This window comes from Syngnathus acus, chromosome 24, assembly GCF_901709675.1.
Source record: "Syngnathus acus chromosome 24, fSynAcu1.2, whole genome shotgun sequence".
Classification (NCBI taxonomy): Eukaryota; Metazoa; Chordata; class Actinopteri; order Syngnathiformes; family Syngnathidae; genus Syngnathus; species Syngnathus acus.
In genome coordinates, this window is record NC_051108.1 from 429213 (window position 1) to 443894 (window position 14682).

The 14682-nt window shown below is 51.7% G+C and overlaps 1 protein-coding gene across 4 annotated transcripts; it reads right to left on the reverse strand.

The window, feature by feature from the left end:
* Positions 1 to 331: 331 nt before the first annotated feature.
* On the reverse strand, positions 332 to 14680 carry rps6kc1 (ribosomal protein S6 kinase polypeptide 1). Of its 4 annotated transcripts, XM_037245472.1 has the most exons (17): positions 14424 to 14680; positions 13519 to 13554; positions 12942 to 13062; positions 12643 to 12758; positions 12478 to 12571; positions 12147 to 12200; positions 11659 to 12084; positions 11435 to 11559; positions 11252 to 11350; positions 9561 to 9608; positions 8813 to 8945; positions 7859 to 8499; positions 6970 to 7786; positions 6236 to 6325; positions 2876 to 2958; positions 1083 to 1178; positions 332 to 937 (listed from the first exon to the last, which is right to left on the reverse strand). In XM_037245472.1, exons 1-17 carry the CDS (start codon positions 14580 to 14582, stop codon positions 836 to 838), a joined length of 3240 nt encoding a protein of 1079 aa, XP_037101367.1. In that variant the 5' UTR covers positions 14583 to 14680; the 3' UTR covers positions 332 to 835. The 4 variants fall into 4 exon arrangements, with proteins under 4 accessions (XP_037101367.1, XP_037101366.1, XP_037101365.1 ...); XM_037245471.1 differs by having other exon boundaries at positions 6970 to 8499; positions 11659 to 12054; XM_037245470.1 differs by having other exon boundaries at positions 6970 to 8499.
* Positions 14681 to 14682: the final 2 nt, after the last annotated feature.

The window sequence follows — 14682 nt, forward strand, 5'->3', positions numbered from 1 at the left end:
GTGATGAGCGCTAATCGCCGCAGACTCTTGACCCCGCCGCCAATGAGGTGGGCGCCGGGGAAGGCGAGGCGGCAACTTCCCTGACCTGTGCGTGAATATGTCACGGCGGCTGACGGAGGCATCGAACCGCAGGGTTCATGTTCAGTTCAGACGCTCTGTTAAGGGGGCTCGCTGGGATGGCTCGCTCTGTTATTATCGGCGCCACATTTTGCAGCGGCGAGGGAGTCGAGACATTTCGTTCCTTGTTAGGGAGACAGTCGACCGTGTGTGTGTGTGTGTGTGTGTGTGTGTGTGTGTGTGTGTGTGAGAGGAAGCAACATCGCAGCATGTCTGTCTGTCAGGTGCGTTTATTGTTGTTTGCGTGGCTGTGGAGTGTGCGCAGGGCTAGGGTACAGACAGGAAGGAAGAAAAAGAAAGAAAGAAAGAAAGACAACATTGTCGCTGCCTGCGACAGCTCTGGCTTTCAACGTGCACCAATGACATCACCACAAAGTCGTTTCAATGTCAAACTTGACTATGTACACAGAATGGGTTGGTTATCTTGCGCTTTGTGACGTCAAAGGAGTTGTTTTTGCCAAAACTGTCGACTTTCTTGATTGTGAGGCAGAATGGCGGCCCCTTTTAACTGGGCCCGGTTTTGCTCCTTAACTTGCATAGTACAGGCCCCGACCGACATGGATATGAAAAAGAGAAGGGCGCGGTCCCGTCCAGTTTGGGCTGTTAGCGAGCGCCTCTGGCTTTGGGAAGTGTACAGGAGAAGGAAGGGATTTTTCTCCTTTCTCTTGTATCTACCTGCAGTGTAAGAATGACACCACGCAAATGGGGCCAGCGGCATCTACTTGCTCCAGTCCACTTTGGCAAAGAAGGGGTGCGCTTTGATGTCGTCCACGCCGGCCACTCCGGCGCCCAGCCGCTGGCTGGGGTTGTACTGCAGCAACTGGCACACACACACGAAAGGGAGGGAGAGAGGGAGGGATGGAGGCAGCCTTCAACGACAACGATGCCACTTAACGGGCTTTGCTAACATGCAGACGGCGTTTCTTGCAAGCCGGCAACATTTTTCACCGTGTTCTCATGCGCACCTGTTCCAGCAGCGATCTGGCTTCCTCCGACACAGACTCTGGGATGTTGAGTGCCGTGTGGCGTCCGATTCCCGCCGGATGGCACTGCAGCAGCGACTGCGGGGAGGAGAGATAACCATCAGCGCAAACAGAAAGAAACGGAGAAAAAAAAAATACAAAAAAAATGGGGCAAACGGGACGCCCGCCGAGCGCGGGAGCTAAGGGAGGACGACGCGGCACCTGAAACAACAATGATGACGGCCGTTCTGCTCTTCTTGGAACTGCCCGTGCGCACGTGTGTGTCACAGAATGGAAAACAAAACTGTGTTTTTCATCATGACAATTTTGGAAAAAGTTCACTGGAATGGTTAAGCAGGCGGGATTTTGAAAAGCAAACGAGTGCACTCGGCCAAAAATACACCGAAAAAAGTGAGCGAGCAAAAGGCAGCTCAAGACCCCTAAGTGCACACACTAAAGCCTTATTGTTCAAATAATTGACAATAATGGCCAGTAATCACCGCGAGCAGCGGCGCATCTTCCAACGGAACATATAAAAAACACACACGTACAAAACGACTGCGCACGTGTGTGTGTGTGTGTCAAGCCGTGGCGCTTTGCTTTGTGTGCCCCCCAGCTGGATCTGTTGCCTGGCTGGCTCCCTCCCTCCCTCCCTCCCTCCCTCCCTCCCTCGCTCGCTCGCTCTCTCCCTCTCGATACCTGCTGCAGGACTTCTGGCTGGGTTCCTGGCTGCAGTCAAGACCGCCTTAGGCAAGATCTTATCCTGCAAGGATCAAGAGGCACTATTTGCGCTCGTGTCTGTGTGTATCTTTGCCAGACGTAATCATCAAAGGAGACATCTGTGCCGCTGACTTTTTCCCCAGGTAAGCGCGCACGCATATTGTTCGACACCCCCGACTCGTGTTCGGGACGTTGATGGGCACCCTTGATGGCTGATAAGGAAACATGCCCACTGGCAAACAGTTTCAATTTAATAAACAATGAAAAATTGAAGGCCCCGTTTTGCACATGCACTGTTAGACCATCAGTTCTGTTGCACCAATCCATGTCGCTAGGAATAATAAAGAAACTCCAATGGCCCAAAAACATTGTTGATGCCGTTTTACAGTTCTCTGTTAACGGTTGTGAAATAAGACAAAACAAAATGATTCAGCCTTTGATGAGGCGGCCGCGCATTGCATTTTCCAACCAGTGTCTAAAAAAAAAGAAAAGTCGAAGTAATGTCATAGAAGACAGCGCCAGGAGGCGAGTCTGCTCACATTAAGCCCAAACAAGGTTATGAAGAGCACGCAACAAACGAGTTTCTCACTTAGCGTTGGCTCTTTCTCAATCGTTCGACAGACAAATGTGAGCTTGGGCAAACGGCGCATTGCAAACGACGAAGCAAAACGGAGGAGTCTTCAAAAGACGGACCCTGGCGCCACACGGCCTCGGCCCCTCCCCCTTTGGACCGGCCAAGCGACGGTGACTTGAGAGAGCTGCCCCGGTCTTCACCTTCAAGGCCCGCGTAAACTCTGCAACGCCGCGGCAGCCAGCAAAGGGGCCCGCCGAGGGCCGACCCCGTGGCCCGGCAGATGGAGCTCAAGCTGGGGGAGGAAGTCACACCGACACCCCTGGCGCTCCCGGAGAACCGCAGCGAGAGGCGGTGGCGGCCAAGACGCACCGTGCTCGCGCACATGATCTGGCAGCTCCAATCAAAATGCCAATCAACATCCCGTAATACCCGAGAAGCCAAAGGAAGGGGAGGACAAAAAAAGCAAAACAAAAAAAGCCCACTCGGCCCTTTTTGGACTCACCGTGCTCGTCAGCAGCTCAAAGAGGATGGCGCCCAAACTCCACCAATCGCACGCGGCCGTCTCCTCGCCGGTGCCGCCCACCTCTGAAAAAGAGAAACACATTTGGGGTCCATCAAACGGAGCAAAATAATGATCCACTTGCACTTCTTTTAAAAGAAAGAATGAGATGGACTCAATGTGCGGCGGCTACTTGAGTTTCAAAACACTCCACATTGTCCCAGGCCGACCGACATCTTGAATCGCTCCGTCATTCGGCCAACTGACACGCTTGCTTCAAAATGAGCGTGCACACATGCGGAGTGTGTGTGTGTGTGTCATAAAAGCGCAATTTGCATCATAAAAAAGCAGTTAAATTGAGGCAAGCGTCTGCGCGGCAACTTCACGCCATCTGCATGACCCGACCTCCCGACAGCAAACATGCGCACATTAAGAAATGGAAAGCGCAAGAGCGCAAATTGCGCAACGGGCTTATGTTCTCTTTGTGCCGTTTGAGGCGTCGCCATCGACGGGGATCTGAGAGTCATTCCGCCCATATCTCACGGATGCTTCCTACACGTTTAAAAAAACAAACAAAAAAACATTGAAGAAATAAATGTGCCGGTGGCGCTCGAGCGAGCCATCGAAACGACCACGGCGGGGAAAGGCTAAAAAGCAATGCGTCCAAATTGCGTGTAGTAAGACAGAAAAGAGCGAGAGCTCTTTTGCCAAAGTCAAAAAGTGCGCGTGGGTGCATACTAGTACAGTAGCTGCGCTTGGAAGCAGATGGCTTCTCATGCCGCTCAACTTTGCTTTGGTGCGCCTCCTGGGGGGAGTGGGAGCGTGACCCCGTGTGCGCCCAGAGATCAGGCTTCTCAGCTGGGGGAACACGAGAGACAAAGACCCCTGCTCTCCTGGAGGGGCCGTGTGGCTCTCTTGCAGCCAAGGTTAGACAGGGCTATGATACGGTTGCGCACACGCACATGCGTGCGTGCGTGCGTGCGTGTGCACACACTTACCGCTAACTGAGCAACCAGTCTTCAGGGCTCCCCAGGACTACTGTTTTGACAACCAAGGAGAGAAGATCGTCATTGAACGGACTAGTGATACCTGCGTAGCCCTTAGCTGGAGGGGCAATGGTCAACACACGCACACACACATACACACGTCTGAGAGCAAGGTCGATGTCATCACAATGGATTAATGTCGAAGGAGCCGCAGGGAGAGTACAGTGAAGCTGGCTACACTTACCGCTCTGTCAGAGCGATGCACGGAGAAAGGGAGACAGAGGATGGGGAAGGGAGGGAGAGAGGGAGGGAGGCAGGCAGGCAGGGAGGGAGGGAGGGGGGTTAAGCGCCTCCAGAGGCCACAGGTCATCGCAGAGCAACCCTTCCGCAGAGTGACTGCGCCTTCAACTGGACTGCGTGCCAAATATTTAAGAACAATACAGCACACACTGCGCTGGCTATCTCAAATCACATGGACTGACTCTCCTGTGGGCCGTAAGGAACTCTCGCTCTCGCTCTCCTCTCCCGTCCCAAACACTTGAGGAAAGAAGAAACGGCGTTTAAGCAGATGAAAATTGGTGGTGGGAGGATGTCGCGCGCACACACAATTATAAAAGCAATACAGAATGATTCATACTTTTCACAATGGTTGTCTGTGGACACACTTATCAGCTTTACCTACAACTGAAATATTCAATCAAAAGTTTCCCTGAGCTGTCCTTCCCTCTTCGTAGAAAAATAAAAGGGGATTCAATTTGCTTCTGTTTGGCAAACATTCAACTGCTTGTTTTCGTTTCATCTTGTTTTCTTTGACTAATTATAATGAACCAAAACATTTGCCATCTGATATTTATTAGCGGTGACCAAATGGTGAGAAAGTAAATAAGCACAAGTGCAAAATAAACAGATTAAAACACTGCCACTGGATTTTTCCAAGTCCACTCCCTGCTCGTGTGTGTGTGTGAGCGTGTGCTTTCAAAACCTGTTTCTCTCCTTCTTTCACACACACACAAAACCATAGAGAGAGCAGACCCCCTGCTAGCTCTCTGGCAAACACTCATAAATCTGTCATCAGGAATGAAGCCATAGAGCTGACCCTGTCTGGATAAACAGCAATACAGAACAAGGGCAAGAGAAAACTCTCACACACACACACACACACACACACACACACACACACACACACACACAGTTTGTTGTTTGGAATGACAAGCATATACATGAAATGAATAGACGTGTTAAATTCAGATTTGTATATTGGACAAAAGTGTGAAAAAAAGAGCAATAAAGGCCGACAGGCAGAAAGCGAGCAGGCAGCACACGCCCCCTATTGACGGCCATGCTTACAACGCGATGAATACCATCAGTGGCATTCAAACTAACAATGGGATTTTTGGGATGATCCTGTACATGTTTTTAATGAAATGTCTTTGGCTGTAAGAAGATATGATAAACAAAGGAAGTAAAGCACAAAGCCGAGCCGCAATAGCCCTGATGTTTTTTTTAATGTATTAAGGCGCGGGATTATTCGGATTATTGTCTTTAGGTTATTTGATCAATTCTCTGCCTCATCGCCCAAGACGCTGTGTGCAGCGTGGCTATTTATTGTGTTGGCCTGTTTACAAACTAAGGGCATTTTTAACATAGAACATTTGATTTATAGAAATAAGGCTTTTTTTTTTTTTATTTGGGTTAGGCACAACCAGTTAGAATATATTCTATATGGAAAATATAAATTCAGTTGACAATATTTTCTTTCATTTTAGTTCAAAATATAGTTTTTAACCTGATACATTTTTTTTTTTTTTTAAAAAAGCAAAAAATGCCTCTCAAGCCTTGAGGTCATCGACTCCACACAAAAAAAATAGTGATGATTGTTTGTACGTGTCGTGTTTTATGAGAAAACCTTAACTGGAAATGCAATGAAAAGGACATGGAATTTATATACGTAACGGAAAAAATTAGGACAGATTACAGGTCACCTACCTCACCTTGTAGGAAAAGTCAAGAGTATCAATTTGATAGTGTGTGTTGTTTTCAGCAAGAAATGTGAATTCCGTCCGAGTGTGTGAAAATACCAAAGCGCAGAGCAGAATTACTCATTTGGTGGCAACCGCTTTGCTTTGGCCAGATTTTGAGCAGCGTGCCGGAGCCTGCCGGGGGCAACCGGCGAGGGCCGAGCTGGCGCCGCGGCTGGACTCACTGTTGCGCAGCAGCGCCCTTTAGAGGACCGCGACAGCATTGCAACAACATTTGGTAAATTCGCAGCGAGACTGGGACAGAAACGCACCTTCCCATTTTTTATTCAAGATTTTGAAAAGTTGTCAGAACCCTCACGACAAGGGTAAGTCAACAAATAGGTGAAAGGAGGTCTCACCTGGCGCGCAATACATGTTTGCGCTGGCCTCTTTGTCGCACGACTCCTCCACATCAGCCCAGCTGCAGAAGTAAGTCAGCTGAACATGACCTGAAAGAAAAAGAAGATTTTGGATTTCAGCACCTCTCCAGTCAAGCGTCACTCTGACTTTTCGGCCTCTCGACGGGCACTTCCTTGCTTGCTTGCGGCCACTCCTTTGCGAATCCGTTTCAAGCGCACCGCCCGGGCGATTACTCCTGTTTAGCGGCTAGCCGTTAACGCCATCATTAGAACTAATGGTGTCATTAGGTAGCCGTGGCCATTAGCCGGGGCTAGCCAGAATGATGCGGCGCGCTACTTGGTTGATGGGCCCTTTCGAACAATAATTACCACGGGGGAGACTAAAACAGCCACTCAGCTAATTAGACGCTTGCAGATAACGAGGTGGAGAGAGATGATTGCGGCACGACGAGAGAAGAAAATGGGGAGGAATGTGCAGGCCAGCGACTAAAACGGGCTCTGCTTTTTCTTTTGCTGGACAACTGATCAGATGAGAGCGGGTGCTCGCCAGACAACAGCTCAAATATAGATATACAGATAGAAAATGGATGTAAACATGCATGCTCCCCTCCCAAGCAGCAATCTTTACACACACACACACACACACACACACACACACTGAAGTCTTTTTTCACTTGTGCGATGGTTGATAAAGTTGTCCATTTGCTCTCTCAATCTCTCTCTCTCTCTCTCACCTTGCCGATCGAGGAGGATGTTGTTGGGATTGAGGTCCCGGCAGATGATGCCCTCGCGGTGCAGACAATCCAACGCCGTCAGCAGCTCCACGGCCCAGCGACAGACGTAGGCCTCCGGAATTCGAGCCTGCGACGCGGCCAGCGACAACTCGTCCAGCTCGGCAAACAGCCGCGATACTTCTTGGTGGAACTCGACTTCGTCGGGCGTAACCGCCGACGGCTGCGCGCGGCCATGTGGTGATTTCTCACGGGCCCGAGGAGGTTGGACGTCCGCGACGGCACGGCCCTGTATCGCTTTGTCACCGAGGCCGGCGTCGAGCAAAGAGTCGTTATTTGAGGCCTCAGCCGGCATTTCTTCTGGCTGCTTTTGTCCAAAAGTCAAGCTGTAGTCATCCCAGAGGCAGGTCAAGAGGGATGAAGACGCGACACCGGGGTCAGGTTTTGCCTGCTGCCCTTCCTCTTCCTCGGGGAGTTGTAAAACATCCGGCTTGCTTGACCTTTGAGGGGAGGCGGCCGCCTCCAGGCCCGGACGCGGCGCCGAAGTCTCCGATGGCTCTCGTTGAGAGTCGGCGGGCTCGCTCACGACGGGGAGATTGACCAAGAGGTCCGGCGGATGAGCCTCATCCTCCGCGGCCGCCTCTTCAAAAGAAATAACCGGCACTGACTCGTTGGAGTCTTTATCGCCATAATCTAAGCCCCGTAGCTGAGTACTGTGGCGCTTGACCTCCAGAGCCAGCTCTTGAAGGTTCTCCACCACGGGGTGCTCTTCATGGGAGGAGGGGGGCAGCTGGACCTGTTGCTGGACCTGTTGCTGGGCCTGCTGCTGGGCCTGCTGCTGGGCCTGCTGCTGGGCCTGCTGCTGGGCCTGCTGCTGGGCCCGCTGCTGGGCCCGCTCCCCGTAGTCTTGGCAGGTCACCTCGCTCGCGCTGTCTTTGCTGTCGATGCGGAAAAACTCCATGGGCGTGCGTTTGGACCCTTCCAGAGACGGCAACCCGTCCGAGGAAGGCGGTGGGCCTACGGGGTCGCCCGGCTCCGGACAGCCGAGGGACAACGGCGGGCTGTCGTTGCCGAGCAACGAGCGGCTGCGCGAGGAGGCGCTGGCCGTCCCGCTGGCCACGTCAAACGACACTTCCCGCTCGCTCGTCGCGTTGTCGTCGTCCACCTCCAGAGCGTCCGGCTCCACTTTCTCCTGCTCGTACTCGTTGCAAAGCGTTAGGTAGCTATTGGTGCACTCCTCCTCGGACGTTGCGCCAGAGTCTGGGTGGGCCGCCACTTTTTGGCGAAGCCTGGCAAAGAGGCCGCTTTTACGAGGAGAGGCAGCCGGCTCGCCGACTTGCTTGTTTGCCTGCGCCGCAGAATCGGAAGCGCACGCGGCGAGCGGCAAAGACGAATCCTCAGCCGGGCGCGGCGCAGCCGACTGCGGCGAGTGTACGGCGGCCGTATGGCTCTTCTGGATAAAAGGAATGTCGAAGCTGTCGTCCGGGTTGCAAGTGTGCAGGTACTTGCCAATGTGGGACCACAGCTTTCCGCCTGCAGTGGTACACACAATCAAGGAGACTTAGGCATGGTCGAAATCAAAGCTGGCTTATGGATTTCTTTTGAATGAATACATACTGCTGGCGGGAAAAGAACCCAAAGTGCAAGCACACAGAAAATACGCAAGTCCAAGTTTGAGCACCACCCAAAAGGCGAGAGCGATGCAAGGAGGCCCGGGTGTTGGCGTCGCTAATGAAGCGTGCCACCACCTGCTATTGCAATAATGACCTGTGACACGCACAGCCATCTCCAGCAAACATCTGCACGGGACAAGGGCACGCGGCAAGACCGGCGTCAAGCGTCTTACCCTCGGCGTGGCCCAGCAGCAAGAAGACGGTGTCCTCCGAGTCGATGAGTTTCTTGAGCTGCACCATGTGCGGCACCGAGCGAGGCGTGATGCTCTTCTTGGCCCGGCCGCAGTCGCTGCTCTTCCTCAAACCCTGACGGAGGCCAAAAAAGGATTGGAGACATTTTGCATTGTCACCTTCTCGACGAGACACACTTCCGCAAAGGCAAACGTTCGTTATGGTTTGGGGAAAACGGCTGATCCTGCTGCCCTTACAGCTGTGAAAGTTGCGAAACGCTCTGACAATGCCCCCTGGTGGCCAAGCGCACACCAGAAGGCGCCTCAAAGGATTCATCATGACGAGCGAGCGATTTAATTCTTGCCATTCTTTTTCTTCCGACTCCTGTGCGGATGGCGGCGTGGCAAAGGCAGCATTATCTACTAATGCCAGGGATGCCCCGACTCAAAGTCAGCGGATCCATCAAGCTATACAAGCGTGTGTGACTTTCAGAGAGTCGCACAAATCCAGTTCACATTGGCAGCAAGTGTCCGCAGATATGTCTCCATATGCGTGTGTGTAGTCATGTGTGCCCACACCGCACGTTGACATCTGGCACGCGTCTCACACCTGAGCGCAGAGGAGCTGACAGGGACAGGCCCATTAGAATCAATTACAGCGGTCACCGACAGCGGCGGGGCGGGGCGGGGCGGTCGGGGCATCTGGCACACTTCACACTCACCATCATCAGGACAACTACACCAGACTTACTTTCATGACGAATATCTCTCCTGTTCTCTTGTCCATGACCAAAAGAACCTGCCATGGGAGAAGGAAAGGGAGAGGCTCGTTAATAGGCAGCCTACAAACGCAGATGACAAAAGCGTTCAATGACGGGCTCGTATTCCACCCGAGCGCAAAATAAACCAGACGGGAGAGGGGGATTAACCCGTCGGGCCCCGCCGCGTTTGCCGGGCCAATGTCACGGCCGCCCAACACTGATTTAAGCACATTAGGGCTCAAATAATTAGCCGAGCAGATGGGTGCAAACAAATGAGTTTGCAGTCAATTATTGAGCATAGACACGTAACATTTCTCATTTCATTCTTTGACATTGCGCAAGTCGCGCCATCCACTTTTTGTCCAAGATCAGTGGCATTTAATTTCAGTCTTTGTGCATTTTTTCGAACGCTGCCGTGCGATATGTCAATCAAAGTAAGCGTCCGTACTTGCCGACGAGTTTCTTGTTTTTATTATGATATCAGGAGGTTTTATGATTCAATCATTTTTTTCCGCATGTGTCAACGGTTTCAATTAACGAGCAGATGTCGCCGGCGCCGTCCTTAAATGCTGACCTTCCTTTCACACGCGCCACCAATGTTCCAATTTCCTTCCTTCCTTCCTTCCCTCCCTCCCGCTCTGCCTGATATCTTCATTTGCGCCTCTTTTCTGTCCTCACATCATCATCGCTCTCGCGCTCCATCATCAGCCTCTCGGGGGAGAGCCCGAGCATATGTGCGCGACCCGGTGAGTGAGTTCTGTGCGTGTGTGTGCGTGCGTGCGCGCGCGCGCTCTTTCCGCGTGACCCTGGCCGGGACCAAACAGGTGCGGGCTAAATGGATATGAATGGAGATGTGAGTAAACAGAGCGGTGTCGCTAGCCAGGGCGCTAATATAATTAAGACACAAACATCAGGGAGGAGGGGGGGGGGACGGCGGCAGGGCGAGGAGCTTTCTCCATCTGCCTCTTCTGTCCCCATTAAAAGTGAAAGGTGGAAGGATGAGACGAGGAGGGCGGGCCGCTCAGCGTTTTGCCACGACTCCAACTGCCAAGCTGCTTTGAAAATGATGGAGCGGCCAAGTCGGGCGCAGCGGCGGCGGCGCGCCGCTCTCGTGTCAACATTCTCCTTAAGGGTTTTACGCGCGCGTGTTGAGGATGAGCATCATTGATTCGGTGTCGCGCGGCGCTCGCCGAGCCGCTTGCCAAGTCATTTCATGGCTGAGTGGGGAGGCTGCTTCGCCGGCAGCTGGCTGACAGAACCGGCAACCCAAACTGACCTTGGTGCTAGTCATAAGCGCCGCTAAACGTGTGGATAGGCGCACACGCACACACACACTAGCTCTCTACAATATTATCAAGTCAATCTTCTGTTTTATCGCTGAAGGAGGAGAGGCCACACGGGGACACGCTGTCCATATTCATCAGGACACGAGTCAATGAATGTTCTGCACTTGCATGAACAAAGTGTCCGGTTGAAGACAGACGCAAGCATTCGCGTTTCACCTTGAGCCCCGCAAATCCACTGACATTTTTTTCTGTTGAATCTAACTTGCGCTCCCTATATACAATAAGTGTCAGCATTTTCTGGGTGGACTTCCATTATCGGAAAAAATGTCTCGACGGCTCGGTCCCTAACCCCCGAAAGACAGACGGCCCGTTTTTACAACCTTTCAGCGACCGACCTTATCGATGACGCCCACCACCCGGTAAGCGGCGAGATCATCGGAAAGACTGTGCTGGCTCCCTCTGCTGGTGGACGCGCAGCACTGCGCCCCCACCACCTGCAAGCAAAACGGTTATTCCGCGAAGATTGATGCACACCTAATGAATGAATCAAATGAATGAATGAATGAGCGGTGGCTCACCAGCGTCTGCGAAGGCGCCTGGCCCATGTTGGCGCAAAGATGCCGACTGGATATTTGCTCCGCTCGCATCAGGTACTCGGCCGTCTTTTTCTTGACTGCCTCTCGCCGCGTGGGGCTGGGCTCACCTGCGTTGTGATGTTCATTCATTTACAACAACATTTTGATGAGCATTCGGGAAGAGGAGGTCAAGGAATAGCCAATCCTGCCTGATCCCCCACTCTCACCTTGAACACCTTGCAGCAGCAGGTCCACTCCACTGCGGTAGAAGGAGAACGCCGCCCGGTAGTCCTGATCCTTCTCCTTCTGCGCAGCCACGCAGATCAGCTGGCTGGCTTTGTCCAGGTAGTCGGCCTTCAGCTTCTCCTTCTTGGAGAACAGCGACGCGCGGCCAGGCCGAGGGACCTCCGGCTTCGAGGCCAGGGAAGCGGGCGACGGGGGGCGGCGGAGACGGTGCAGGGAGGGCAAGCGAGGACTGCTGCTACTGCTGCTGCTACTGCTGGCGGCGCCCCCGTGCGGCTGCTTCGGGGAAGTGCGGCCCAAGGCCACGCCATCGTCGAGCTCGGCCAGAGACTCCGTGTCCACGGCCAGGGAGTTCAAGTCGCTGCGGTCACCGGACGGGCCTGGAAAATGTGTGGATAGAAGGAACATACCTAGGCTTGAATGTGAATTGCAGCTCTCATCCAATTATTAAGACCAAGAACTCAAGCTTTACCGCCATACTCCGACGTGATTGTGAAATCTTCGGCACAGCTGCGGTCTCGTTGAACTGAAGAAGAAATCCAGATGGATTGTAAGGATTGTGAGAAAAATGTCCACGCCCACTCTTTGATTTTTACATTGTGACTTGGAAGAGTCCAAGGATCACTTCTAACTTTCATCGTGACTGCTAGAATGTCAGCTCAGCAAGGCCCTTGCAGATAGAAAGGTAGTGCTTTGGCATCCTCTTGTGGCCGATCAACATTCAAGAAGGCTTTTTTTTTTTTTTTACACAATAACATCAGTGCAGAATCCGATTTAGAAAAACTGAAAATAGGAGCACCTACCATCCGAGCTGCAGTCCGCCAAACCGCCAGCCAGAAATTGGGAGAAAGGCTCGGACGGTCCGATGAGCTCCGAGCCGTCGTGGACCTCGCCGCCCTGGACGACACGTGTCAAGATTTGGGGCTCGTGCTTTCGTGCATGTGCATCGGACGGAGCCGACGTCTTACCTTAAAGAACTCGCGGATGTGCTGGCTGCTGTACAGAGCGGGAATGTTGGCAGAGAACTGCAGCAGATCCTCCAAGCACTGTCTCCTCTCCTCAATCACGGAGTCATCAAAGCGACCTCCACGTCAAAGAAGAGACATTTTTCCATATAGTGTCACCTTTGAGCTTGTTCCTAAGAAACAACTTTACAAATTGTCTCTCTCATCATCAATGGCTAGGAGGCAGAACAAGATCTCACTTTTTTTTCTTCTAATTTTTAGACATGAGAGAGCCAAGACAAATGTATTTGATACAAACTTACCAAAGACCTTGGCCTTGGCAAAGGGAGGAAACAGTTCCGATTGGCTGCAAACAGTCTTGTGCAGCTGCCAGAGGTTGTGGTGAAGTTTCCGAAAGTCGCTGTACCTTTTCCACACCGTTATCTGGACAATAGTGACAGACAGCGCAGTGCGATGGGGTCAAACAAAACCAACAAACTCAAGTCCAGATCCACAAGCTACTTTTCTTTACTGTGTGCGAGAAAGTCGGCTCACTCCCCGTCCCGTTGAAGTCATCCTTTCTCAAGACAGTCATTAACATCATGCTGAATGCATTAGCGCGGCTTCCGGGTAAGAGTGCGCTGCATTCCGAAGTGGACGTCGTAACTCGAAAGCCAACTCAACTAGTGTGGCCCACCCTAGTCCTGCGTGAGCCGTGTCTCCCTGTTGTGCAACTCACCAGATTGAAAAGATCAGGTGATCAGCAAGCTCTGTGGAAACCTCTAATGATTTGAACGTGCAGCAAAGAGAGAATATGGTGCTTGTTGGACCAGTGTTCCCTACCTCTACACCAAGTAATGAGTGATTCCCACACAAGTGAAAAATGTTTGCACGTCTTACCTCTTGGACGTCTTCGGTGTTATTCCTAGAAATGATCTGTGCAAAACCAGAAGAGGGGGAGAGGAGTCAAGATTGTAATCCAATTGTTCTTGTGGGGGCTGATACAAATATGAGCGGGGAGGGGGACAATGGATGCATTATATGGTGAATGACCGGGGGAAGAGGGAGACATCACCAGTAAATTTGAAGGTGATGGTCTGTATCAAACTGCTGGCTCCTGAATTCCCCCCGCCGGGATGAATAAAGTATCTATCTATCTATCTATCTATCTATCTATCTAGACTAAATAAAGAATAACGCATTGATCAACTCTAATCGGGTAGTAGTTTGACATTTGAGTTGGATAAATGACATTTGCTTCAAGTATCAAATAGTATTTATCCCGAGTTTTGCCCTTACGCAGATTTCGTATTTCAGGGTTGCTATATCCGTCAATCATCTCTGCGTACGCAAACTTCATACTTCCTCGGTATTCCTGACACACCGCTGCGCAGATCGCGCATTTCTGAACACAGATTTCCTGTACATAATGTGAAGATACAATTGGAACACGCCGTTCTGCCATAGCAAAGTAAATTCCCCTGTAAATGATAAAAATCCAACCTCCTGGGTCCTCTTTAAAGCGTCGCGAACCACTTCGCTACGCAGTTTACGCTTGGCTTTGGGTCAGGTTCATTTACGGTTGTGATGGCAAATGCTTCAGCAATTACATAAGCCCCAAGGGCGTAAAAATATACTTTTGGTCATTTTAGAAGGAGCATAACCTTATCTTATAAAGACACAATTGCAGCAACACTGTTATGTTGTCGTGGATACCGTTAGGCGTTCGCATCACATTAGCTCGACTAGCTTAGCTCGTGCTAGCTGCATAGCACCATCTCTATTAGCTACCGCTGGCAACTCACCCGCGCGGTCACTTTGTAAACTGTGTAGCCTTTCGAGTGTTTCGTGGGCTCCGTGACGGTATAAAAACGAGCGAAATCCCCGTTGTCCCGCTGCGATATCATTCTGATAAGAACATTGCCGAAAGCTTGAAGCCGGCTGGCGACGCCGTACACATGCATTCACTTTGACAGCCGCGGCGAAATGCCAGTAGGAGCGAGAGCTCTCTCTACCTCGACCAAATCTATGAAATCGTTACGTCCTACGTGTGAGACCCCTGAA